This window comes from Mus caroli, unplaced genomic scaffold (assembly GCF_978045245.1).
Source record: "Mus caroli unplaced genomic scaffold, Mus_caroli_1 scaffold_2, whole genome shotgun sequence".
Classification (NCBI taxonomy): domain Eukaryota; kingdom Metazoa; phylum Chordata; class Mammalia; order Rodentia; family Muridae; genus Mus; species Mus caroli.
In genome coordinates, this window is record NW_028227257.1 from 11,337,622 (window position 1) to 11,364,415 (window position 26,794).

Below are 26,794 nucleotides of genomic sequence, written 5' to 3' on the forward strand. Positions count from 1 at the left end.
CGCCGCCGCCGCCGCCGCCACCCGCCCGGTCTACCCGCCGCCGCCGGGACCCATGAGCTGAGCGCCCGCCCCCCGCCCGCCGCCATCTTGGCCCCCTCCCCCTCCGGCCGCGCTCGCTCGGGGGGGATTTGGCGTCGCCTCAGCCACAGCTCCCTCTCTCGGTCTCCGCCGCGGAGGAGCCGCGCGGCCATCGCCGCCCGCCCGCCCGCCCGCGACGGTGAAGCCGCGGCCCCACGCCCTCCGCCGCCCTCCGCCCCTCCTTTGTCTGCACTGCCCGCGCCGCCGCCCGCCGCTCTGCTGCGCCCGCCGCGCCCCCCGGCAGCAGCCGCGGCCGCGGCTCGAGCCGGAGCCCGAGCGCGACGAGGCCCCGGGCGCGTCCTCGCCGCCATCGCCGTGCCGCCGTCCACCCGCCGCCGGGCCCTGGAGCACGCCGGCCCCGCGCACGCCTCGAGGCCGAGCCAAGGTAAGCCCCGCGGCCCTGCCCGCCGCCGATCCCGGGCGCGGTCATTGTGCTCGGCGTGCACACACCGCCCCGAACCTGAGCCGGCCGCAGCCCTCCTGCAGCCCGATCCCCTTCTCCGCCCCGCGGGGCCCTCGGCCGGCTACCCTGAGCTTTTGCGGCTGGTGGCATCTTCCCGCACCCACCCCGCCCCCAGCCGAACCCCGCTCGCTCGCTCGTCCCCAGAACTAATCCCCTCCCGCCCTCCCCCAGTCCCCGGAACCAGCCTTCTGCCAGGTCTGCCCACCCTAGGCTTGGGGGGAAACGGGGAAAGGCCTGGGGGGGCGGGGAGCGTGCATGGCAGAGGGTGAAAGTCTTTACCTCCCCAACAACATGCCAGTTTCCCTCCCATCCTAACCACCACAGCCCCTCACCGGCCCTGCTTTCAATCTGGGCTACCTGGTCAGCACTCCCTCTTTAGAGCTTTCTGATCAACTTTGCAGTCAGAAAATGGAAATCCAGAAAGAATTTTTTTCGAATGCAATGAATGGGGAGTAGTTCTTTGAGCACCCTCTTATTCGCCTCTTCTTTCCTCTGAGCTGCCTGTCCTTCTCCTCCCCTCCCCACCCTACCCCCAACCTGGATGCCTGTCTGCTAGAAAAGGCGCGATTGCTTCTCTTCTTCTCTCCAAGAAGTCTAATACTCATTTTAGTCTCACTCCCTGCCACACACCCCAAGTGTCTTCTCAGTGTTCTTCCAGTCACCAGGTCCTCTGGACAGTTCTTGTCATAACCCCATTTCACAGACAAAGGCTTAGGAGGGAAAAAGAACCAAACTGTTTCCTGTGTTAGCCATTTTAATGCTGTCCAGCCCCAGACGCCCAGTTCCCATCCCTGATACTTCTTGTGCCTGTGTCTTGAACCTTCACAATGGGATGTGTGTGTGGGGGTTGTCTCTTGGATAGCTTTGTGCAGTTTCTTTATAAATCTGCATTGTTGCTTCTGGTTTATGGCCATGAAGAAAATACCAGCCCCCACCCAAAAGGCACTGCAGCCAAGTCGGTTAAAGGCACTGAGTGTGGGAGTCAGTAGGGGGCGCATTCCCTGCACTGGGTAAGGCTGCAGAGGGGGGAAGGGCCCCAGAACTAGAACAGGATGTGCTGAACAGCGCCTTCTACAGACCATGGGAAAATGGGTCCAGCAAGACTTGCACTGGGTGAGCTGACAGCAACATGGCGAAGGATTAAGTGAGGCTAGAGAGATTTTATTTAAGAAAGCCACTTCTCCGTTTGGAAAGTTGTCTTTTTTTACTTTTTCAAACCTGTTCACCCTCAGACTTTGATTGCTGATCAGTCACCTTGGTGCACATCCTTGGGTCATAGGTTCCCTTTCTCAAGAATTCCTTCACCTTAAGGTTTGATGTGTTGACATCTCTTTCCTAGGCCAGGTGGTAAAGGGCGTGGTTGTTTAAAACCTGAAAGTCACGGGCTTGGGGGATCAGGTCAATCCAAATCCGACTCTTTTGAGAGTGGAAAGTCATTCTTGAGAGGTTTTGTGGGTTGGTGATTTTGACAGCCATGAAAGATGGGTGTCAGGATTTGCAAGGCTTTGTTGGTAAACATCAGGTCCCAATTGAGTTCTTCATTGTCAAACTTAATAGAGTTCATTGCAAATTTGTGTTGCCTTCCAACCTTGAGCCCTTCAGCAGTACTGTCAGTAGCCAACCGCCTTTGCAAGTGTTGACACCAGTCTTGGTTCGGTGCGCACCCACCTTTTTAGGGTGTGTGGATTTCTGTAGATTTTACTCCTGTTGTTATTTCCATAGGTGTGAGATGTACAGTACGAAACCTAGGCCCCAGCTTTTACACCGTGATGCACAGGGTTGCACTTTTTGTACTGAACTGATAGGTGGCCTAGTGGTTATTCCCTGTACTGCCATTTTGAGGATCTGGACTCCGTTCCCTGCCTTGCTCTTTGGACTACATTGTCAATTCACACCGGTGGGTATATCAATTTGGAGGGTGGGGACTGCAGCATCAGGAAAGCTAGAGACTTCCTCCTGATCACCACCAGAACATGAACTTCCAAAATTTCAGCCTAGCCACATTCCTCAAGGAACTCGTTAGAGCTGGTTGCAGTAATGTGTTTTGAACGTTTAAAATATGTGTCTCTCTTAAGAGAAAATTTTTAAAGTTGATGATGTTGTTGTAATCATTTGCATCCTGCACTTTTGGACATAAAGTTTTAAGTAGTCTAACTCAAGACTTGCTCAGCTTCTGAAAGCCTTAGTTACTTGGTTAAAGGGATCTGGGGAAAGTAGTTCATTGGTAGAGATGTGACTGGCCTGGTAAGAGTCTCTGGATTTGACTTGTTCTTGTTTGGTAATATTGACAGTGATGCTAGTATCTGTGAATGCTTTATGCTACTGTTACAGACATCTTCCATCGACGTGCCAAGATAAATTAAGGGATACCAAATAAATGTATGTAAATAGCTATTTAATACTTGAAGTGGGTGGGGTTTTTTGTGTGTTTTTGGTTTTTTAGGGTTTTGTTTGTTTGTTTGTTTGTTTTAGGTTGCTGTCAGGTAGCATTTTGCTGAGTGAAAAAGAGGCACCTTGTTATCAGTATTGCTCTAAAAACTACATTGGATTCATGGTTTGTTTATGTATTTTTACTATTTACACAGTCCAATATTAAATACAAGTAAGATTGTTTGTGATCTGGAAATACTGTGGTATTAGTGTTTGTTAAACACAGAAAGTGAATGATAAGAGAACAGTTTCCTGTTAGAACGTGTGTTTGTGAGATGACGTTTGCAAATGTTCCTTTGTTCATTCTTATAAACGGCATGACAGAGTTAGCTGGTTTCTTTATGTGGTGGTCATCTTCCCTTCAGGGAAGTGAGTGTGTATGTCCTTACAGTTTCAGCAGTCAGCTGGGTTTGGCACAAAAGGGGAGGGTTGGAAGGTGCGAATTTGTTTTTATCATATGTGAATAGTGTTTTCTCTACATAGATTTTTGTGCTTTGTGTGCCTGCAGTGCCCGAGGAGACCAAGAGAGAGCAATAGATTTCCTAACATTGGAGTTGCTGATGGTTATGATGGTGAGAGTGCTGGGAACTGAACTTAGTCCTCTGCGAGAGCAGCTGAGCCATCGCTTAGACCTATGAAAGCTGAGATTTACAGTATATGAACTAGAATCCTTTGACAGCCTTAGTTAACCTGAGTAGGGAAGTGAGTGTTCTGTTTAATTCATTATCTTGATTATCTGAAAGAGTTTTTTCTTACTATTGTAATAGTCTACTAGACATTAAAAATAACCAGATCTTAAATTTTGGCTTTCAAGACATTATATAGGAAACACCAAGTATGAACTGATTTTTCTTAGATTCTTTTTCTTAAACCAGACTTCAGAAGAAAATCTAATAGCATTTTAACTTCACAATACTGATCAGGTTTTATTTCCTCAAAAGTAATTGATCAATAAGCTTAATTACTGAAAGTATAGATATCTATACAATATATCATATGAGGTTGTTCCTTGTAGCAAATTTTTAAGTGTGTGTGTGTGTGTGTGTGTGTGTGTGTGTAGTAAAAAGAATTCAGTCTTTAGAAAGCAGAAATGTTAAGCTCAGCAGTGGTGGCCCACGCTCTAACCCTAACACTAAGGAGGCAGAGGCAGGTGGATCTCTGTGAGTTCTGGGCCAGCCTGGTCTACATAGTTAGTTCTAGGACAGGCAAGACTACACAGAAACCTTATCTGGAAAAAACAGAAATGTTCAGAATTATTCTGGCTGTTTATCTTAAGGCTTATGTCTATTCTAAAAATTCAATTGTGAAAAGTTGCAATTTAAGAGATAGCTGGTTTATTATAAGGAGAAAAGTAGAAAAAGTAATATTTGGAAGATTAAAAAAATGAAAAAAACTTGGGCTGGAGAGATGGCTCAGTAGTTAAGAGCACTAGCTACTGCTCTTCTGTATCCCATTACAGATGGTTATGAGCCACCATGTCATCATTGGGAATTGAACTCAGGAGTTCATCTCTCCAGCCCCTTATTATCTGGCAAAAAAAAAAAAAAGGGACTTTTAAGTTGAGAATGATTATCACATTCGATACAAATAAGATATTTAAGTATTAGAAATATAGTTTATGATAACTTTTAACATGATACTAAAGAAAATTTGGTGTTTTAGTATTTTATTTTAAAATTAGAAGCTTGTTCAGTACTTTCCCCCTAGTGTCTATACTATTTTATGGATATAAACATAGGCTGTTTTACAATAAGCTATTTGTTCAACTTGTCAAAGAACTTTATGAGTTTCATAAAACCTCTTGTACTTTTTGGAAGGTGAAATAGTTCTCGGAAGGAGTTTAAAGATTTATTTATTTATTATATGTAAGTATACTGTAGCTGTCTTCAGACACTCCAGAAGAGGGCGCCAGATCTCGTTACGGATGGTTGTGAGCCACCATGTGGTTGCTGGGATTTGAACTCTGGACCTTCGGAAGAGCAGTCGGGTGCTCTTACCCACTGAGCCATCTCACCAGCCCCCTCAGAAGGAGTTTAATTTTCATTGACATTTGAAGGTTGCTCTCCCTGCAGCTAGTGCCATCCCTTACTGAAGTTAGTGTCTTTTTTCATGTTGTCAGTATGGAAATGTGGTTCATGAAGCTAGTATAAACTAATGCTAACTAACCAAATGGATACTTCAGCAGAGTTTTTGACATGTTGGCAAACTGGCTGTTTCCTATCTTGATGGTGAAAAACTACATAAGCCATTTGTGTCTTGCCCAGCCCTTGTGGCCATGGGCTTTTGTTTGCTTATCCTGTTGCTCAGATAGAAGGTTGGTTTTTTTTCCTCCTTTGTCTCTGGTGTCTTAGTTCTTTTCACACCTGCCCTTTTCATGACCCACCTGTCTTTGTTTTTTCCAGCTTAGTGAGATTATATTCTGTCCCATTGGAAGGAAAGATTTCCATATACTATTAGCCTGCTTCCTAAAAGGGGTAGCTACAGCAACTTGATTACAGAGGATGGATGAGCAGGGAGGAGTCACGGAATGTGAAGCACATTCTTGTCCTTGTCAGTGAAACATGCCAAGTGAGTACTGTACCACTCAGGTCCCTTCATCTCCGTGTGAATGATCACAGCCCTTTGCCTTTTGAGAGGCACTCCATCTATCCATACTGTTGCTTATCCTTCCCTTCCAAGACAGTTGCTAGAACAGTGTTTGGACTTGGGAAGAGGACCAGAAATGTGTTTGGGAGATAGGAGGACTAGGAAAAATAAAACATTGGAGATAGCTTTTGAAGAGAGGGCTGAATCTCTGTATATCTTGATCCTTCCGCTAGAATCTAGATTTGTAATTGACTTCCAGTGGTGACTTAGGTGTCACTTCTAATGTGACTTGGCTGGGAGCCTTTGGTAGGGATAAACTGTTAGTTATAGGGACTCATTACTTGGTTTCAGAGTGCTCAATGGTTAAGGATAAGTCCAGCAGAGAGCCAGAATTCCTAGCACCCATTTCGGGTGTCTCAAAACCACCTGTAACTCCAGCTCCAGCAACATCATCTTCTGGCCTCCACACAGATACAATGGAATAAACTATTAAAAAGAAGTCCAAAGAAAGAATAAAAGATTAGTGTCTCAGCCAAATGGAGAATACCTCTAATCCCAACGCTTGGGAGGTAGAGGCAAGGTAATCTCATGAGTTCAGAGTGAGTTCCAAGACAGCAGGGCTACACAGAGAAACCCTGTCTGGGTGTTGGGGGATGATGACTGATGACTGATGCCTTATCAATTTGGCTTTCTAGCCAGAAACCATTCTTCCAGCAATGTGTTGGTTTTGTTCTGGTAGTGGCGGTGGTGGTGGTGTGTCTGTGTGTGTTTTAAGTAAAGAAATCAAGGTACTACAATGTACAGCAGCAATCCAGTGAGCCACAGTTTCTGTCAGATGCCCAGGCCTGTGCTTGGGCACTTTTAAGAATGTTTATGTATTGGATTTTTTTATGTGTCTGTAAGTATGCCTGCATCATGTGTGTGCCTAATAATACTTGTGGAGATTGAAAAGAGGATGTTGGAGCCCCTAGAACTGGAGTTCAGGTGGCTGTGAGCTGTGAGTGGTAGGAACTCAACTTGGGTCCTCTGGAAGAACCAGTAGTGCTCTTTTTTTTTTTTTTTTTTTTTTTTTTTTTTTTTTTGGTTTTTCAAGACAGGCTTTCTCTGTGTGGCCCTGGCTGTCTTGGAACTCACTTTGTAGACCAGGCTGGCCTCGAACTCAGAAATCCACCTGCCTCTGCCTCTCGAGTGCTGGGATTAAAGGCGTGCGCCACCACACCCGGCGTGCTCTTACTATTAAACCATCTTTGCAGCTATTCCTTGGGACACTTTGCATGCTTCAGTGAGCTCTTCACTATTGTCTGCATACACCAGTGATCCTGCATGGATGGGTTCTGATCACAGCCCAATGAAAAATGGATATGGGTTGTGCAGTTTGCATTAGTGCATCTGTAGTTGCTTGCTCGGGTCCTGTTGCTGCCCCAGTGCTTTGGGTTGTCTGGTTCCTGCTCTCACTTGGCTAGGTAGTGACTGTTTAGCAATCCTAGCTCTTGTCTTTTCTTTCTGAACTCTGTGCGGAGCTTTGTGATTGTCTGCTCACTTTCAGAACAGTATGTGGTGAGAACTTTGCATGTGGTGCTATGGCAGCTTCAAATTTTAAATTGCAGTTGTGAATTCTAAGTTAGAATTCTTACTCCCGTGAAAGGTGAGCTGGGGCTGTTCTGATTCAAGAAGTGCCCCAACTCATGAAAAACAGCAGGTGCAAAACACAAATGAAGTGCCTGGCTTTCCTGAAATCTCAGCACCTAGAAGTAGGGATAGGAGGAAAGGTAACTTTCTCAGCTGCATGGGAAGTTGAAGGTTAACCTGTTTGGGAAACACGCCTTTTGTTAAACCTTGACCCTAGGAGAGGGTGTAGAAAAACAGCTTGGTAACATTGCTTAAATAAACTGTTCTGTTATTTTAAACTGGTGTAGAAAATAATTTCTCATTGCTGTGGAAAGTTATTCTGGGGTGGTTTTGAAAGATTAGAGTTTTTACATAAACTTAGTTACAATCATAGATAAAACCCTAAGATTGAGATACAAGGATATTTTTTTTTTAAAGATTTATTTATTTATTACATGTAAGTACACTGTAGCTGTCTTCAGACACACTAGAAGAGGGAGTCAGATCTCATTACTGATGGTTGTGAGCCACCATGTGGTTGCTGGGATTTGAACTAAGGACCTTTGGAAGAGCAGTCGGGTGCTCTTACCTGCTGAGCCATCTCACCAGCCCCCAAGGATATTTTGTTATTGTGATTATAAAGAGCACATCTGCAGTGCTTAGGCCCACTGGGTATTCGAATTGCATACACCCCACCCCCAACCCCCAGCTTACCAGGTTGTCCACTCTACTGGAGGTGCTCTAGGCCATGGAGCTCTTCAAAGCACCTTTGCAATCGTCTAGATACATGTTTCTCACTCGTCCTTGTCTCTGTTTTCTTTTTAAAGATTACATCACCGAGACATCATCTTTTCAAGTAAACTATGAGCTCTTAAATTGATGGGGGTTAACATGCCAGACCTGACATTGCGTCGCAGCTTTCTCTTTGTTCCTTGGACATGGGGGTAGCAATAGAGTCTTAAAAGTTACTTGCAAAGGTGTGATAAGTGTGCAAAAGTCCCAGTAGATAAATATTTGAAGTACCACTGAATATAAAAACTAGAATTGGGGCTGGTGAGATGGCTCAGTGGGTAAGAGCACCCGACTGCTCTTCCGAAGGTCTGAAGTTCAAATCCCAGCAACCACATGGTGGCTCACAACCATCCGTAATGAGATCTGACTCCCTCTTCTGGAGTGTCTGAAGACAGCTACAGTGTACTTATATATAATAAAAAATAAATAAATCTTTAAAAAAAAAAAAAACTAGAATGTGCTAATTTGAATTGCCCAGTTACGTGTATCCAAATTATTGCCAGAACCACTACAGTGTGTCAGTGTGAGTACAGATGCACATTATGCTGTGTACAGAAAAGATGTTACTATGGCAACCACAGCTGGTTCTCAGGAATAAGATAGCCTAAGCTTTCTACAAGGTCATTAGACTTTTCAGGGTATCTGATCTGGCTCGAGGAAATAATGAGGACTGCTTAGGCATTGATTTACTGCCTGGTTAATCCTGAGCACTTGAGCAGAGGGGTACATGGTCTCACTGGATAGTCCTGCTGGCCTTGAACTCAAAGAGATCCACTCGCTTCTTTCTCCCAACTGTTGGTATGCACTACCACACCAGAGCAAAGCTTTAGAGTTACTTACTTTTAATGTGTTTGTATCTGTGTGAGTATATGCTTATGTGTATGTGGATGCCTGTGGAGCTAGAAGAGCGCCTTGGGTTCCATAAGTGCTGGGAACCAGTCTTCTGTACTGATGGAGCCATCTCCCCATCCCTCACTTCCTATAAGGAGCTAGACTTGTAGAGGCTAGACATTGTAGGTCACAAAGCTGGTAGGTGGCAGGCAGAGCAAGGAATTCAACACATACTATTTCTTTTCTGGGTAGATTTTCAGTCACTCACTGCATTTTACCATCTTTTTTAGCAAATAGCAGCTTTATTGACAACCCTACCTCAAGAAGTTTGACATTGAAGTGTATATAGCAAACCAGGTATGTTTTGGTCTGTGAACATAACTGAAAGACAAAAGTTTTGATTCAAGACAAATATGCTTCCAATCTCGGCAGAGTTGGGTGAATCTCTGAGAGTTTGAAGCCAGTCTGGTCTACAAAGTAAGTTCCAGGCCTCCAGGGATAGTGAAACTGTATCAAGAAAAAGGGTGTTTTGGTTTTGGTTTGGCTATAAGTTGTATTCCTGAAATGGTTCTGTTCCCTTCCTTTGCTGTGTCCTTAGTATCTTCCTCATGTCTAAGGCACAGTGGCTTCACAGGCCTTTAGAGCAGAGTTGTGTCTTAGTGATGCTCTGAGTTCTCACATGGACTAATTCCTGGTATTAAAATGTCTTCAGAAGGGCTTGCTACGGGCTCAGCGGGTAAGATGCTCTTCCAAAGGTTCTGAGTTCAAATCCCAGCAACCATATGGTGACTCACAACCACCCATAGTGAGATCTGACGCCCTCTTCTGGTGTGTCTGAAGACAGCTACAGTGTACTTATGTATAATAATAAATAAACCTTTGGGCCGGAGCAAGCAGAGGTCCCAAAATTCAATTCCCAACAACCATCTGTACAGCTACAGTGTGTACTCAAATACATAAAATAAATAAATGTTCTTTTTTAAATGTCTTCAGACTTTAACCAATACTACTAAGCAGACCAGAACTCTCCTAACGTCCCTTTAAGATGCCGCTTCTCAGATCTCAGGGATATACCTTAGTCCTTGTCTTGCTTGTTAGGTTTAATCACACACAGACACACACGGTAGTTTGTCTGTGTGTACAACTTCTCTTTCTATACCTGTAAGTAGTCATAGCACAGACTGTGTTCCTACTTTATCATCAACCCATTTTTCCAACATATTTTGCCTTTGCAGGGTGGCCTTTCAGATCCTGTGCAGGACTTGCTAGAACTTGGCTTCCCTGCTTCTGACACCATGGCCCCAACAGCTACATCAGAAGTTTTTGTGACATAGCCTGGCATAGCCTTCCTTATGTGGATAGGGCTTTGTTCATTCAGTCTGTTTTTTTTGTTATCCTACTTTGTGGTGACCACTGATGTAGATGATGGGGAAGCCAAGAATGTACTTTTTAATAGACCATGTTTGTCTTAAGTAAGAAGATGGTGTCTTACATACCTTAAGGCTGCAGTTCTCAGCCAGTGGGTTGCGACCCTAGGAGGGTTTCATATCAGTTATTTACATTAAGATTCTTAACATCAAAATTACAGTTATGAAGTTGCAACAAAATACTTAGGGTTGGGGGTCATCATAACATGAAAACTGTATCAAACGGTCTCAGCATTAGGAAGGTTGAGAACCACTATCTTAAGGTCTCTGTTGACTCCAGGTGTTGGGATCCGAAAATTTAAAATCTGAAAGATAGTGTGTTGTGTGCTGGCAAGGCATCAATACATTAAGTCCATTTTCTGAAGTTTTTAGCTCCCCCATGGTGAGCATTCAGAAGGAAGGCTGCTATATCAGGGTGTCTTTGTCAGTGATGCAAGAAACAGGCTGTCGTTGACAGGTGGTCTCTTGGTAAGCTAAAGCACTGTGTGGCACTTGTTGGGTTCTGTTCCCTTTGAAAATACTCCCATTTCCCTTTTCCTAAGATGCTTCTATTGAAGATAAACTCTGAAAACTAGTAGAGAGAAACAAAAGGCAGAGTTCTTGGCTTCTACTAGTGGAGCTAAATTTGTCAAGAAAGCTGTCTAGTGAGTTTGTGGGTTGTTTTAGTTTGAGTGTTTTTGTTTGGAATTTTGTTTTGTTTTAGTAGTTAAAAGTTTTGGGACCATGGAGACGGGTTCCATTTGCTATATTACACATCTTAACTCAGTGTCTAGAATGCTCTGGAGCTATGCCAAGATCATCATTCTAGATTGCATCCAGGAACTTGCTCTAGATATTTATTCTAGTCTAGAAAACATTTAACAGGTGTCCTGCTGTGGATGGCCCTGGTCTTGTATTTTGATGCTAATTCCACTCTCCTGGGAGGGCTACAGACTAAGAGTGCATCAGTATACAGGTGCATTGTGAACCTTCACCCCACCTTAACTTTTCCAATAAAGGCTAGAGCCAGTGATTGGGCAATAGGAGGGAAGGTGAGCTGAAAAGCTGGGGGGAGAAGTGATGGGACAACAGAGGAGGTAGGAGGAAAATGGAGCAGAAGCACATGGCTTGGAGAAACCACAAGTTATATGGGAACTTATAGATAGGAACAGAGTTAGTGTAGTGGTAGATCTGCCCAGTGGCATGTAGCATGTATTCCAATTAATTGAGTTGTGATTTCTTTAACTGGGCCTTTTTGGGTTGGAGATTTACCATAACAGTGTACAGTAGTCATCATTCATACAGTAAGTGACAAAACCCATTCATGATACATTTTCCTGGTTTTGAACACCTGGTTTTTATCTGCTTTTAAAAATTATCTCTGCTCTACAGAGTGAGTTCCAAGACAGCCTGGGCTACACAGAGAAACCCTGTCTTAAACAAATTTGTGCATGCTTCTAATCCCACCACTCAGAAGGCAGAAGGTGATGGATCTCTAGTAAGAGGAGGCCAGCCAGGACGATGAATACATAAGTAGTGGAGGAGGGTTGTTTGTTTGTTTAATAGGAAAGTACAGCTGGGGTGTAGGTCTGGTATGATGCTTACTTAGCCCTAGCCTGGCTTGGGTCTGCTAGTCTCTTAACACCACAAAAAGGAGAAAAAAATTCATTGCACATAAAAATCTAAAAGATGCTGTCATGTGATTGATGTAAGAGTTTTACTTTATATTTGGGGTTTTTGTTATTTTGATAACTGCTTTCCCAGTTTTAGTGTACAGTTCGGTGGTTTAGTTGGAATTAGTGCCTATTATAATAGGCACGTGAGAGGGGGCTGCAATCAGGATGTAAGGTGAGTATTAATTAATTTAATTAAATAGGGGAACAATAGGAAGAACACCTTCATTCCCCAGGAAGAAGCCTGGCGCCCATCAGCAGGCTCCCCTGTTCTCCCACCTCCCCAGGCTGCCCTGTTCTCCACATAGAGATTAACTTCCACATTTTTAGTAGAAACAAGGTCAAGTAACAATGGCCTTTTATGACTGGCTTAATTCACCTACCATGTTTCAAAAGTTCGTCTGTGCTGTGGCGGGTATAGTACTTTTTTGGAAAAATGAGGGCAGTCTAACATCCCACTAAAAATCCACAAACACAATCTATCAAAGTCTCTGCCTTTCCCCAAGTAGCTTTCAGAAAAACACACTAAGTGCAGTGGTACTTTATTTACTAAGTACACCTGGGAGCCCAAGGCTTGAAAAGTAGAGGCAGAAGGCTCACACCTGTTCCAGTGGGTTTGAGGTCAGCCTTAGTTGGCTACACAAGAACTTACCATCTCCAGAAATGTTAACAATGGGAAGGTGATGGAAGACATTTTGTTTTTAAAAAGCTGTCATGTGCTGGGTGTGGTAGAGCTTTTGTTTGTCTCTTTTCTTGGCTGTCCTGAAACTTGCTTTCTAGACCAAGCTGACCTAGAGCTCAGATCTACCTGCTAGAATGCAAGGTGTGTGCCACCATGCCTACCTGAGAACTAACTCTTAAAAGTTCTCTGACCTACATGAGTGCCTTAAATACACAAGCTTAACTCTTTTGTTTGTCTGTCTTTCTTTCTTTTTTAAACAAAAAGGAAAGACCCTTCAGTGTTGTTAGTTAGTTGTCATTAGCATCCTAGCTGATAGGGGAGCATGCCTTTTCCTCTGCTGTATCCTTGTTTCTCTTCTGTATGTTTTAGGATCTTCTGGCTGACCTTTGATGTGTGCAGATGTTAATCTCCGTGTGTGCAACCACAGGCCTGACTGATTAAGCTGTGGCAGCAGCATTCTGGCATACCACCTCCAAGTGTGGCATTGTCTCCTTGATGTATGAAGTGGTTTCTACCAACAAATGGACATTTTAGTATTAATTTAAAAAGTGTCCAGAATTAGTACAGCTCTCTGTCTCCTACATTTCTCACATCCAGAGTAATTCAAACAGGGCCAGCCAGGGAGAAAGACAAACTGTAGCCTAACTGTTGAGGAATGACTTGAAAATCGCAGAGATGGCAAAAATAATTGATCACAGTTTTATGTCATCATTTGCTTATATACATTTGTTTATTTTCTGGGAGGTGCTTTAGTATGTGTGTGAAAGTCAGAGAATTGACTCCAGGAATCAGTTCTGTTTTTTTCCCACCATGTGGAATCCCAAGTTTTGAACTCAAGTCAACAGTTTTCTTTTTAATTTATGTTTGTGGATGTTTTGTCTGTACCATACCTAGTGCCCTCAGAAACCCAAAGAGGGCTTCAGAGCCTCTTGAACTGGAGTTACAGACTGCTGTGAACTGCCTTGTGGGTACTGAGAAACCAGTCTGGGCTGGGTCCTCTTGAAAAGCAGTCAGTGCTCTTAACCTGTCTGAGCCACCTCTCTTATATTCTTCTGACTTGTTGCAGTTTTATCTAATCCAGAACATTTTGTCTCTGGGTAGCCAGAATTAGCTGTTGTGGTGTTTGAGATAGAAAAGAAGAGACATGTTAGAGCAGCCCTTCTGTTGGGACTCATAGAGGACTCTTTCCCACACTGACAAGAAGAAAGAGTGAACCTATTTCCTGGTGGCAGCAGCCTGTAAGTGATGACTTCTAACCTGAAGGGAGCCTCTTGATATGGTGCCTTATGGAGGAAAGGCTTGTTTAAGGCTTATTTGCAAAAAATAAAAATAAAATAAACCCAAGGTGCAAATGCAGATACAGGAGGATCACCAACCACTGTGGCATAAAGAAAAACGGATGGAGAGGAGAGGGAGGGAGGGTGGCTTAGGCCTGTGATCCTCGTACTTAGGACATAGAAGCAAGTTCAAGTTCAGCTTTGGGTATATGTGGCCCTGTCTCAAGAACATAATTATTTAAAAACCACTGATTTAGACCCACTGGCTTCTGTTATATGGAGAAGTGACTGTCCTTGTTTGCTCTGCATGCAGAGTCTTGTAAACTCAGAAGCTGCGTCTCTCCTTCATTACCTGTCAACTTATGCATGTTCAAATTTTGGTTTCCAAAGTGTTCAGGAAAGTGCTAGAGATAGATGCCTGTGGTTGTCTGGCTATCATATTTACTCTTGTACTGTCCATGTGTTTAATTAGCCTAGGCACTCGTGAATGGTCTAGAAAGGTCAGGTAACAGTGTATACTGAAGCAAGATGGCTTTACCTTTAAAGATACAACTGTGTTCTCTGAGTGGCTTCAGTGTAACCAGAACAAAAAGTTTCCAGCTGGCTGTGAGAATTTACTTCCTTTCTGTCTCTTTTACTTGGTGGAAATATCTGTGTTCTATTTGTTTGAGATGCAAGGACTCAAACCCATAGCTCCCTGGACACAAGACATCTCCTCTCTTCACTGTTTCATTGATCTTTTGTAGTTCTAAAGTAGGAGTCAGTGGTGTCACCCTGACTTGGTAGCTCTGGAAGGACACTGATATAGCCTCACTGGTGCTTCATGTCCTGCAGACCTTTCCGTGAGCTGCTAAACTGTCACTGTCATTATTGTGTCCTCCTTCATCTTCCTGAGAACCTGCTCGGCCTCTGGGTAAATGCAGAACTTGAGGTGGAGTTCTACTCAGTATTGCCAGGTACCAGACAATGATTATGGCCCTTGCCTCTGTATGGCTTTGGCCTACAACTGGGCTGTAATCTGTTTACCCTCTTGGTGCTTGAAATAATTGCTTTTGGATCTGAAGGGCATAGAGGATCGGCATACTTTACTATATTACATAGTTTTAATTCATCTGTGAATCTAATTTTCATTGTAGCTATTGGACTCTTGCTTTCTAATAAAACACAAAAGTAAGAGTTTGGCCTGTGTTAAACTTCTCTTTAGTGTAAGTGAGCTTGAGAAAGGCTGTGACTCATTCATTCCAAATGAATTTTTAAGACATTCTCAAAAGGTGATTATGAGCCAGAATTGATGACACATGCCTTTAGTCTACAACTCAGGAGGCAGGAGCAGAGGAGATTGGTGACCAAAGGGTGGATTGGAGGAAAGGACACCCAGCCTGCCCCTCCCTCTACACGGCAGGCTAAAATATGGTCTGTTGACTTTCGGGGGTGGGGGTGGTTCTTAAAACTTAAGCAAAAATCCCAATGGGTAACAATAATAAATCCTGGAGCTAGTTATTGCCTTGAACTTACAGTTTGGGGTCAGGGTGTCACTGTGCAGGACTTCTGTCATTGAGAGGATAGGTGCCCTTAGCTCAGCTCATGATCCTCTCAAGCACTGGGATTCTAAATGTGTTACCACCCAGGCCCGCCTGACCCTTAAGTACTTTAACAGGTAGTGGACTGGTGTTTTATTAAAACCTTCTTGCTTGGTTTGGTGTAAGGCCCGGGGAGTATGAAGGAGAAATGGTAATGGTTGCTCTTCTGGGGAGAGAGAGCACTCCCCAGAGGTCTTAACTCAGGAGTTTATCTAGCGAATGATAAGGCTGGGAAGTGCTGAGTTTTCAGTGAATGTTTTGATGTTGGTACTTCTTAATGGGTTATTCTGAGACCTGTGACTTACGGGAACACGCCAGGATTGAGGCTTGCAGTCAGTGAGGTGAGGGTGTTGGTTACAGTGAGAGTGTGGCTTTGTCAGACCCCAGGGGCTGGTGCTTTGGAGTCCTTGGTGTTTTTTGTGGCTCACCTCAAATTGTGGCTCAATCTCACCTCAATTTTTGCTAGTCAGTTTTCTTAAATAAGCAAAGTGCTTTGAGTTTTAAGAAACTTGGAAAATTGATCTACATTTCTACATTGAATGCATTTGGGACAGTCAGGTGCCTTTTTGGTTCCCTTAGGCACAAGTGCACGCATGTTCACGGGGATTTTTTTTTTTTTTTTAAGGATCCCAGAAAGACAGGATTCACTATATGTTCTGATGCCACAAGCATGGCTTTTCCCATTTATGTGTTTATTCTGTGGCCTATGTGAGGCCTTTGCCCTGGTGTGTTTCCACCCAACGAGCCAGTCCTACCACCATTTGGGACTTTGGTTTGAGGAGAGCGAAACAGTCACTGACTGACATGTTGCTTCTGTGAGTGTCATGGCCTTGATCAGGACATTGCAGATGGCAGAATCCTCCCCTCAGCACTGAAAGCTGAGCGATGCTGTGAAGCTCAGAGTGGGTCCAGCTTTATCGAGAGGAGACACGCGCCTTGATTTGGCTTTGAGATAGCTGGGTGATATTGTTGCCCTCATTTTCCAACCTCAGGTTCATCTCTGAACAGATTTTTACAGCCTGCTGACACTTGTGTGCCTGGACTTGTGGTCTAAAATATCCTCTTTTGAAATAGGGAAGGAAGGAAGGCTGACAAGCACTCACCTATTTGCCTGCTATTCTAAGTGTTCCGTACTAGGCGAGGAATTCTCAACTGAGGGAGCCAGGGTTTGGGATCCTATCATCAGTGGAATTAGTAACTTTTACAAGTTGTACATGTTTTGACTTTGACTTAAATTTTTTTTTCCAATAGAAACTATGTTCCAACTTCCTGTCAACAATCTTGGCAGTTTAAGAAAAGCCCGGAAAACTGTGAAAAAAATACTTAGTGACATTGGGTTGGAATACTGTAAAGAACATATAGAAGTAAGTAGCATGCCATTTTTAAATTTTAATGTGACTCAGCTCCTGATCCATTACTGTGTCCATGGGCAAAGATGGTTCACTGATAGGTGTGGTAGTAAATTTTAACTAGACCTTCAGCTTCACCAAAACCTTCTCACTTAGGATAGCTTACTTCATTTTCCCTGAAAGCCTGTTCATCTTGGTAACCTGAGGCAAAATCAGTTACAGCACAGAATATACACAAGTCAGACAGTGCACAAGGTGCTTTAAAACTGTATATGAGCTTTCTCCTTGAAATAACCTTTAGGGGGCTCTAGGAATTCTTGTCTCCGGTCTATGAAAGAAGAATTGGGAAAGCAGAGATGCCAGGCTCTCAGCTAGGGAAGGGGCAGTGGGGACTGTAGAGCCTGTTTTCCTTCTGATAGGCCTGGGTGTTTCTGTTGACCTGTTGAGGCACAGTCGTCTGAGTGTTTGTCATCTCTTTCCTTAGGATTTGAGCACTTGTCAGCCTTCTGAACTATCAAAGACTTATCTTGCCCTTGTGTAACAGTTTGGCCTTTCAGACTGTTTCCTATCCTTTTTATTCTGAGCCTTTCAAGCCCCATAAGCTAGATAGAAACGTCTCCTCCTTTTCCAGATCTCCTTGTTCCCAATCTTACAGTTAGTTAGACACAACCTCCCATTGAAGTGCTTACAGCTACTTCCCTGACACACTTTAAGTTCCTGCTGACCAGGCCACAGTTGGCCTTGGTTGGCCATTTATCTATCCCACTATCTACCTGGCACAGTGCTTGGCACAAAACAGATGCTGAGAACACAGGTCAGGGGTGGCATTGATATTGTATATTTTATTCATGGAGCAAGTTCTCTTCTGAGTCCCACTCAAAGTAGTCAGGGATGTACCCTGGAAACCAAAGTTTCTCAGAAGTGGGCTTCTGGTGGTTTGTTCACAGGGCGGAGGTAACTCTTCTACCCTCAGATTCATACGGATCTGTGCTTGGTGCTGTGGGAGGCAGGTGATCCTTACCAAGTAAATACACAAATAGTCAAGTGTCTTTCTAGCCTGTGCTGGGTTTGGGCCCCCCCCCCCCCCCCAGACCCATTACATACTCTGAAGTGTCGCACATTTAGCTTTCCACCTACAGCTGTAAACCATTCAGCCTATTTTCTTCTCAGTCGGGAAGGGGAGCGTTACAGTTTCACATCATAGAATAGAAACTGGACGGCATGTTGCTTACTTTCTTTATGGGTTTAAAAGTCTGAGTTTTATTCCAGATCCACCCCTCCTTCCGTCTGTTTGTTTGTTTGTTTGTATGTTTGTTTGTTTATGCACCCAAACTAGACTCTTCCTCCTACAAGGCTACTAGCACACATCTCTTCTCCAGCCAGTGTTGTGACTGGTGAGCTATGTGGTTAATAGAGCTGCTGTGGACCTGGAGCCTTTCCCATCTGCACTTGCAGCACTTACTTTGGAAAGCTGGCCGTGTGCCTTTTATATTTGCTGATAGCCTCAGCACGAGTGCATTAGTTCGGGGGGGGGGGGGTGTTGATTCTCTTGGAGCCTTTCATACTGGCTAAGGAGGTAGAATTTGTGTGCCGGGGCTTCTGGGGTTGGTGTCACTGTGTTTTTGTAAATTTCTCTCACTGTTTTCTAGGATTTTAAACAGTTTGAACCTAATGACTTTTATTTGAAAAACACTACATGGGAGGATGTAGGACTGTGGGACCCTTCTCTTACGAAAAATCAGGTAAGTCTCACAGAAATGCCCAGCACACCTGCAAGCCTTGCATAGTGACAACTCTTGTCTGGGCAGTGGCCTAATGTGGAAAGTATATAACTACATGTCTCATTTTCCTCAGTGGTAGGAAAACCAAGTTGTTCCTGGACTGAAACTTCCAAGTTAACAGAGCAAACAGAAATTTTGTTTCTTAAAATTTCTGAAGTTGGAACTAAGACTGCAGCTCAGTAGTTGGAATACTCCTCGTCTTGCACAAAGCTCTGGGTTTGATCTCCAGTACCACATACACCAGACATGCTTGCACATACATCTGCAGTTCCAAAGTTTGGGAGGTGGAGGCAAGATCAAAAGGCCAGGAGTGTCCTTTATAAGTTTGAGGCCAGCCTGGGTAAATGAGATCCTGTCTCTGGAAAACTGAAATAGCAAAGTTGGCTGTGGTATATAATTCTCCCTCCATGGTGCCTTCCTGCTTCCTTTTGGGGTTTTTTTTGTTTTGTTTTGTTTTTTTATGAGTGCACTGTAACTATCTTCAGACACACACCAGAAGAGAGCATCAGATTCTGTTATACATGGTTGTGAGCCACCATGTGGTTGCTGGGACTTAAACTCAAGATCTGAAAGAGCAGTCAGTGCTCTTAACCGCGAAGCCCTTGCTTCCATTTCTAAGGAGTGCTCTCCAGAATTGTGTGTGTGGCCACCTGCCTACTGTCCTATCTTTGTTACTGCTCTTGTTTTCTAGAGAAAAGCCACACTGTTGTCATCGTTGTTTGAGACAGGGTTTCTCTGTGTAGTCCTGGATGTCCTAGAACTCACTTAGTAGACCAGACTAGCCTTGAACTCAGAGAGATCTACGTGCCTCTGCCTCCCAAGTACTGGGATTAAAAGGTGTGCCCCACCCCACTACCTTCCATCACATGTGATGTTTGTGGGAGGGTGTGGTTGATGAGTTGTAGAAGGGCAATGGCTGACCATGTCTTGCACCTCTGCGTTCAGAAGGATGGGCATTGATGCCGATGAGTCTCCCTGATTAAGATGTGAAGATTACACTGTAAGTGGTACCTCTTCCCGTAGGGAGAAGTGATTGTCAGCTCCCATTCTAATGCTGTATTTGTACTTTTGAACTCTACTTAATGTCCTAGGGAGAGGTGCTAAGCAGCATTCTTACATCAGAAGGCTTTCCTAGAAAGGTTTGGTTCTGAAGATAAGATAAGGCCTCTAACCCTGGCTATACTAGAACTTAGAGATCCACTTGTCTCTGCCTCCCTTGCACTGAGATGAAAGGTGTACACCACTACACCATCTGAGGAGCTTGAAGGGAACTGTTCCAAACAGTTCATGAAAAACTAGAGAAAAGATGATTGTTTATCATGTATATATTTCCCTGTTCTGAGTCAGTTCTGAAAGCTGATCTCTATTGTCATTGTGCAGTAGTGCACAGTGGCTTCTAAACACTTTGCCCTCTGTCTATAAGGCAGCCATAGTTAACTTCTTAGCTGGAGTAAAACAGCTGCAATTTCATTGGCCATTTACTGCTTGGTTGGTTGGTTGGTTTTTTTGTTTTTTTTTTGTTTGTTTGTTTGTTTGTTTTTGGAGATACTTTCTCTGTGTAGTCCTGGCTACACAGAGAAAAGATGTGCACCACCATACCCCACCATACCTGGCTTTTAATTGGCAGTTTGAATGGGAAAAAAAATGTATAATGAATGTTTTACTTGAGTGGGTGTTTGTGCTATGTGCATGCTTGGTGCCCTCTGAGGTCAGAAGAAAGCACAGGACCCCCTGGAACTGCACTGTGGACAGTCATAAGCTGCCTTGCAGTTGCTGGGAATCAAACCCAGGTCCTCTTTGAATACAACCAGTGCTCAACTACTGAGCCATCTCTCCAGCCTTCATTGACCTTTTGTGAAACTGTTCTGCCAGAGAAGAAACAGAAAGAGACCAATGTTCCCCCCCTGGAACCTTTTGATCCACAGCGAAGTCTAAATAAATACTGCTTTTAGAGTGGAGAAGAGACTTCTTTTGAGATTTTCTTTTTTCTATGCAAATTGTTGGGTGATGAGAAAGAGAGCTGTTTGCCTTCCATGTTGGTTATCAAGGTCTGCGTGCATTACAACAGTGTCACCTGTGAGTTCCTGTGTCTGAAGCCAAGAAGATCCACAAAATGAGGCTTTTCCATAGTTGGTTTGTGTTTTTAACAAGAAAATGGAGGGGCTTTTTGTTTGTTTTTGGTTTTGGTTTTTTTTGCCTCTGACTTCTCTCTGAAACCAGCCAGCAAGTACAACTAGCAATTTTTACAGATTTAGCAAGAACTTGCACTGAGTTTTAATTTACAGGGGCACAAATAAAAGTATTTGATTCAAAAATGCATCTGAGTTCTTTAATTTTTCCTGCAGGAGAAACCTCCAAAAGTCATTGCCTTGCAGAGTTTCTGGGAATGCCTGGGGGAGGAGCCTGGAACTTGTAACTGCTTGCCTTGAGTGGCCTTCTCACTCTGGTTTCTGTTCTGTTTTGTTTCGTTTGTTTTTTAGGACTATCGGACAAAACCTTTTTGCTGCAGTGCTTGTCCGTTTTCCTCAAAATTCTTCTCTGCCTACAAAAGTCATTTCCGGAATGTCCATAGTGAAGACTTTGAAAATAGGATTCTTCTTAACTGCCCTTACTGTACCTTCAATGCAGATAAAAAGACTTTGGAAACACACATTAAAATATTTCATGCTCCAAACTCCAGCGCACCAAGTAGCAGCCTCAGCACTTTCAAAGATAAAAACAAAAACGATGGCCTTAAACCTAAGCAGGCTGACAATGTAGAGCAAGCCGTGTATTACTGCAAGAAGTGCACTTACCGAGACCCTCTCTATGAGATCGTCAGGAAGCACATCTACAGGGAACATTTTCAACACGTGGCAGCACCCTACATAGCAAAGGCAGGAGAAAAATCACTCAATGGTGCAGTCTCCCTGGGCACAAATGCCCGAGAAGAGTGTAACATCCACTGCAAGCGATGCCTTTTCATGCCCAAGTCCTATGAAGCTTTGGTACAGCATGTCATTGAGGACCATGAACGGATAGGCTATCAGGTCACTGCCATGATCGGACACACAAATGTTGTAGTTCCCCGAGCCAAGCCCTTGATGCTGATAGCTCCCAAACCTCAAGACAAAAAGGGCATGGGACTCCCACCACGGATCAGCTCCCTTGCTTCTGGAAATGTCCGGTCGTTGCCATCACAGCAGATGGTGAACCGATTGTCAATACCAAAGCCCAACTTAAATTCAACGGGAGTCAACATGATGTCCAATGTTCACCTGCAGCAAAACAACTATGGAGTCAAATCTGTGGGCCAGAGCTATGGTGTTGGCCAGTCGGTGAGGCTGGGACTAGGTGGCAATGCTCCAGTCTCCATCCCTCAACAGTCTCAGTCCGTGAAACAGTTACTTCCAAGTGGGAATGGGAGGTCTTTTGGGCTAGGTGCTGAGCAGAGGCCCCCAGCAGCAGCCAGGTACTCCCTGCAGACTGCCAACACCTCTCTACCCCCAGGCCAAGTGAAGTCTCCCTCTGTGTCTCAGTCACAGGCATCTAGAGTATTAGGTCAGTCCAGTTCTAAACCTCCACCAGCCGCCACAGGCCCTCCTCCAAGCAACCACTGTGCCACTCAGAAGTGGAAAATCTGTACAATCTGTAACGAGCTTTTCCCTGAGAACGTCTACAGCGTTCACTTCGAAAAGGAGCATAAAGCTGAGAAAGTCCCAGCCGTAGCTAACTACATTATGAAAATACACAATTTTACTAGCAAATGCCTCTACTGTAATCGCTATTTGCCTACAGATACCCTACTCAACCATATGTTAATTCATGGTCTGTCTTGTCCATATTGCCGTTCCACCTTCAACGATGTAGAGAAAATGGCAGCACACATGCGAATGGTTCATATTGATGAAGAGATGGGGCCTAAAACGGATTCTACTTTGAGCTTTGATTTGACATTGCAACAGGGCAGTCACACCAACATTCATCTCCTGGTGACCACATACAACCTGAGGGATGCCCCTGCTGAATCAGTTGCTTACCATGCCCAAAATAATGCCCCAGTTCCTCCAAAGCCACAACCAAAAGTTCAGGAAAAAGCGGATGTCCCCGTTAAAAGTTCACCTCAAGCTGCAGTGCCCTATAAAAAGGATGTTGGGAAGACCCTTTGCCCTCTTTGCTTTTCAATACTAAAAGGACCCATATCTGATGCACTTGCACATCATTTACGAGAAAGACACCAAGTTATTCAGACAGTTCATCCAGTTGAGAAAAAGCTAACTTACAAATGTATCCATTGCCTTGGTGTGTATACTAGCAACATGACCGCCTCAACCATCACTCTGCATCTAGTCCACTGCAGGGGTGTCGGGAAAACCCAGAATGGCCAGGACAAGACAAACGCACCTTCTCGCCTCAATCAGTCTCCAGGCCTGGCCCCTGTGAAGCGCACGTATGAGCAAATGGAGTTTCCACTGCTAAAAAAGCGGAAGCTGGAGGATGATACTGATTCCCCTAGCTGCTTTGAAGAGAAGCCAGAAGAGCCTGTTGTTTTAGCTTTAGACCCCAAGGGTCATGAAGATGATTCTTATGAGGCTAGGAAAAGCTTTCTCACAAAGTACTTCAACAAACAGCCCTATCCCACCAGGAGAGAAATTGAGAAGTTAGCTGCCAGTCTATGGCTATGGAAGAGTGACATTGCCTCCCATTTCAGTAACAAGAGGAAGAAGTGTGTCCGCGACTGTGAAAAGTACAAGCCTGGTGTACTGCTAGGTTTTAACATGAAAGAATTAAATAAAGTCAAACATGAGATGGATTTTGATGCTGAGTGGCTATTTGAAAATCACGATGAGAAAGACTCAAGAGTCAATGCTAGCAAGACTGTTGACAAAAAGCTTAACCTTGGGAAAGAAGATGACAGCTTCTCAGATAGTTTTGAACATTTGGAAGAAGAATCCAATGGAAGCGGGAGTCCTTTTGACCCTGTCTTTGAAGTTGAGCCTAAAATTCCCAGTGATAATTTAGAGGAGCCTGTACCGAAGGTCATTCCTGAAGGTGCTTTGGAATCTGAGAAGCTAGACCAAAAAGAGGAGGAGGAGGAGGAGGATGGTTCAAAATATGAAACTATCCATTTGACTGAGGAACCAGCCAAACTAATGCATGATGCCTCTGATAGTGAGGTAGACCAAGATGATGTAGTTGAGTGGAAAGATGGTGCTTCACCATCTGAGAGTGGGCCTGGTTCCCAACAAATCTCAGACTTTGAGGATAATACATGTGAAATGAAACCAGGAACCTGGTCTGATGAGTCTTCCCAGAGTGAAGATGCAAGGAGCAGTAAGCCAGCTGCCAAAAAAAAGGCTACAGTGCAAGATGACACAGAGCAGTTAAAATGGAAGAATAGTTCCTATGGAAAAGTTGAAGGGTTTTGGTCCAAGGACCAGTCACAGTGGGAAAATGCATCTGAGAATGCAGAGCGCTTACCAAACCCACAGATTGAGTGGCAGAATAGCACAATTGACAGTGAGGACGGGGAGCAGTTTGACAGCATGACTGACGGAGTTGCTGATCCCATGCATGGCAGCTTAACTGGAGTGAAGCTGAGCAGCCAGCAAGCCTGAGGCCCTGGCGTGCCATAGCATATGCATATGGGCCGTGTTGCATCCTGGACTTCTGCTCTCCTTCCAGTCTGACTGCAAAGCTGTCTTCTAACTGGCACTACCTTGCAAGGACTGGTCAGTCAGCAGGCTGTGGGGATGTGTGACCACTGTAGTCCTAGTGGTTATTTCCAAGTCTATGATAGATGACTGGTTGATCTTTGTTCAGACTCTTCTCTGGTAGACTCGGTGATGAAGTGTGAAAAACCAGTAAGCTGGTAGCTCATGAATGCACACAGGGAGAAGTAGTAGTTCGTTACCTACCTGCCTTCCCAGCATTTCTTCCCTTCAGATGTTTGGTTGGATGTCCTGGGAAAGCCTTATCCTGATTCACATAGTAGTGCAGGGCGGGCATACAAACTACCAGTCAAATGTGTCTAGTAGACTTGGGAACATGGACCGTTTTTTCATGTATCTTCTGAATAGTTGAAATGTATATTTGTACAGTCTTTTAGACCTCAAGTGATGCTTATGACACTGTTACTGTGTGCCCGTCATAGATTGGTTTTTAGTGTTGCCCTTGCTGTGTGATAAATGCTATATCTAGTTTACCTAGCAGAAGCTTGACCCTGCGATAGTATGGACCTTTGGACAGACTTAGTTTTTGCACATAACCTTGTACAATCTTGCAACAGAGGCCAGCAACATAAGATATATATCTGGACTCTCCTGTATTATAGAATTTTTTTCTTGTTCTGAGTATCCTTGACATTACAATTGTCAAAAATGGTATTTCAGATCTCTTTCTGAGACCTTTTAAGCTAAAATAACATGCAAGAATTGATTTTACAGCTACTAATTTTGACACCTTTTAGATCTGTAAGAGTGTTGTATCAGAGCAGCAAGCACAGTTGAGTGCTGCGTTTGGGATATTTAGTTTCCTCTTTAGTTGAGCACCACTGGGTGTATTCATTTATACCATCTAATATATGACACACTGTTGTAGTCTGTATGATTTTGTGGTCTTTATTTCTCTTTGTATTCATTTTAAGCATCTAAATAAATTGCTGTATTGTGCTTAATGTAAATATTTGCTTTTATTACACACGACAGTCCTGTGTCTATTACATCTTTTGCTGTTTGATGCCACAGCACCCTGAGAAGAGGTGGAAGCCACACTCACAAAGAATACTGTGGGAAATCACAATCTATCATTTGCTTAAAGCATGCTTTCTTTCCAGGCACCTGCTACAAATTGTGTTCTTTTGTGTATGTGTTTCCTTTTTGCTGCAAGTATGTAGGTGCCATAGTGAAGGATGGAACTATGTTGGCCCCTGGTGGTCTTTCTTCCCTGTGTACTGTTCTTTCCCTCCTATGGCAACACTTGTACCAAATAGGCATTGACTATTTTGCCCTGAAGAGAAAGACTGAAGAGCGCACATTTGGGGCACAAGAACAGGCTAAATGCCGACTACAGTAAGGGGGCAAAAGCAGCAGAACAAGGGTGGGGCTTCTCCGTGCTGGGGGAGGTCAGCCACCTCTCAGCTACATTGCCTTAGAGAAGTCAGAAGTGGCTGCCTTCTGGAGGATTCCTGAGCCTCTTTCAAGAAAGACCTGATTCCTGACGTAACAGTAAAGGAGAATGTACAATACATGAGCTGCTATTATTATGGCTGGCTTGGAGCTTTTCTAATCAGTTGCCAGGATACATTATAAATGTGTGCAGCACCTCTGGTCCCAGGGAGGGTTTTCTCCATGTCCAGGTGCTAAAGTCACCCTATCAGAAACACCTGATTTTCATTTTTTTTTAAGCCACCTCCCATTTATGGGAATTTAGATCTACAAGGACCACTAATGAGACTGGTCCTCCCTGGACATCTGTGCAGAGTCTAGGTGCTCCCCTGCCAAGCGATGGGTGTGAAACCTCAGCCCTAAAGGGGGTTTAGCCACTGTAGAAATTGAGTTCCCACCTGGAAGTCATGCTGAAGCTCTCAATAAAAACCATTTTGAAAGAAGCTCCTGTTTGCTTTTGGCTGAATCTAACAGACATTCAATTAAGAGCCATGCACACTGCCACCTTGCACTTCAGAAACTACCTACCTGGAGCTCTAAGCTTAAAGGTTCTATAGTTTTCAAAGAAAATCTTAATCCCAAAGGTTCTTGTCTTCTTGCACTTGAGATTTTGTGTGGCTGAAAATTCTTCTTGATGATTGATTGCCTCTCCTCTGCACATCTCCCATTGCCGTTGAGCATAGAAGAGTAGTCCAAATGTTTCTCAAATCCAGGTAGGGTCGAGCTTGTTTGCTCAACCTAAGTGTCCATTTGATCTCAGTGCTTGTTGGCAGAGTGAGTGTCCAAGTACTTAAAGATGGGAACGCACCAGCTGAAGCATTCCAAGAAGTAGTATGGTTACTTGTAAAGTGATTCCTGCCACCCACAAGAGAGCCCTGCCTGTGCCTCTTCCTCACTGCTGTATGCTGACCTCTTAAAATGGGGCCCAGTATATGCCCTCACCCTGAGATCATGAGAAATTTCCTAATGTTCACTGAACTTACATAGGACTATGGCAAGCAATGGTTTGTTGTACTTGCTGATGGTCTTACCTCACTGTTCAAAGCTGGTCCTTGAGGATGACTGGTGTCCTTTTCCTGGGTGCCAGAGAGCAGCCTCGGGTTACTAGGCTTA

General features: G+C 44.1%; 1 protein-coding gene across 7 annotated transcripts; it reads left to right on the forward strand.

Moving 5' to 3' along the window:
- The first annotated feature begins 110 nt into the window (after nucleotides 1-110).
- On the forward strand, nucleotides 111-25,197 carry Adnp (activity dependent neuroprotector homeobox). 7 transcript variants are annotated; one of them, XM_085832175.1, is made up of 5 exons: nucleotides 2,461-3,543; nucleotides 9,079-9,145; nucleotides 16,658-16,770; nucleotides 18,405-18,497; nucleotides 21,017-25,197. In XM_085832175.1, exons 3-5 carry the CDS (start codon nucleotides 16,663-16,665, stop codon nucleotides 24,131-24,133), a joined length of 3,318 nt encoding a protein of 1,105 aa, XP_085688301.1. In that variant the 5' UTR covers nucleotides 2,461-3,543; nucleotides 9,079-9,145; nucleotides 16,658-16,662; the 3' UTR covers nucleotides 24,134-25,197. The 7 variants fall into 7 exon arrangements, with proteins under 7 accessions (XP_021010118.1, XP_085688302.1, XP_085688301.1 ...); XM_085832174.1 differs by lacking the exon at nucleotides 2,461-3,543 and adding an exon at nucleotides 5,082-5,539; XM_021154459.3 differs by lacking the exons at nucleotides 2,461-3,543; nucleotides 9,079-9,145 and adding an exon at nucleotides 111-463.
- Nucleotides 25,198-26,794: the final 1,597 nt, after the last annotated feature.

Excerpts from the sequence above, each read along its gene's own strand:
- Adnp (XM_029474678.2), top strand. The coding sequence starts at position 14,650 with ATGTCCTGCAGACCTTTCCGTGAGCTGCTAAACTGTCACTGTCATTAT. Across the intron at positions 16,771-18,404 it reads ACTGTAAAGAACATATAGAA|GATTTTAAACAGTTTGAACC; the intron begins GTAAGTAGCATG and ends ACTGTTTTCTAG. Across the intron at positions 18,498-21,016 it reads CTTCTCTTACGAAAAATCAG|GACTATCGGACAAAACCTTT; the intron begins GTAAGTCTCACA and ends TTTGTTTTTTAG.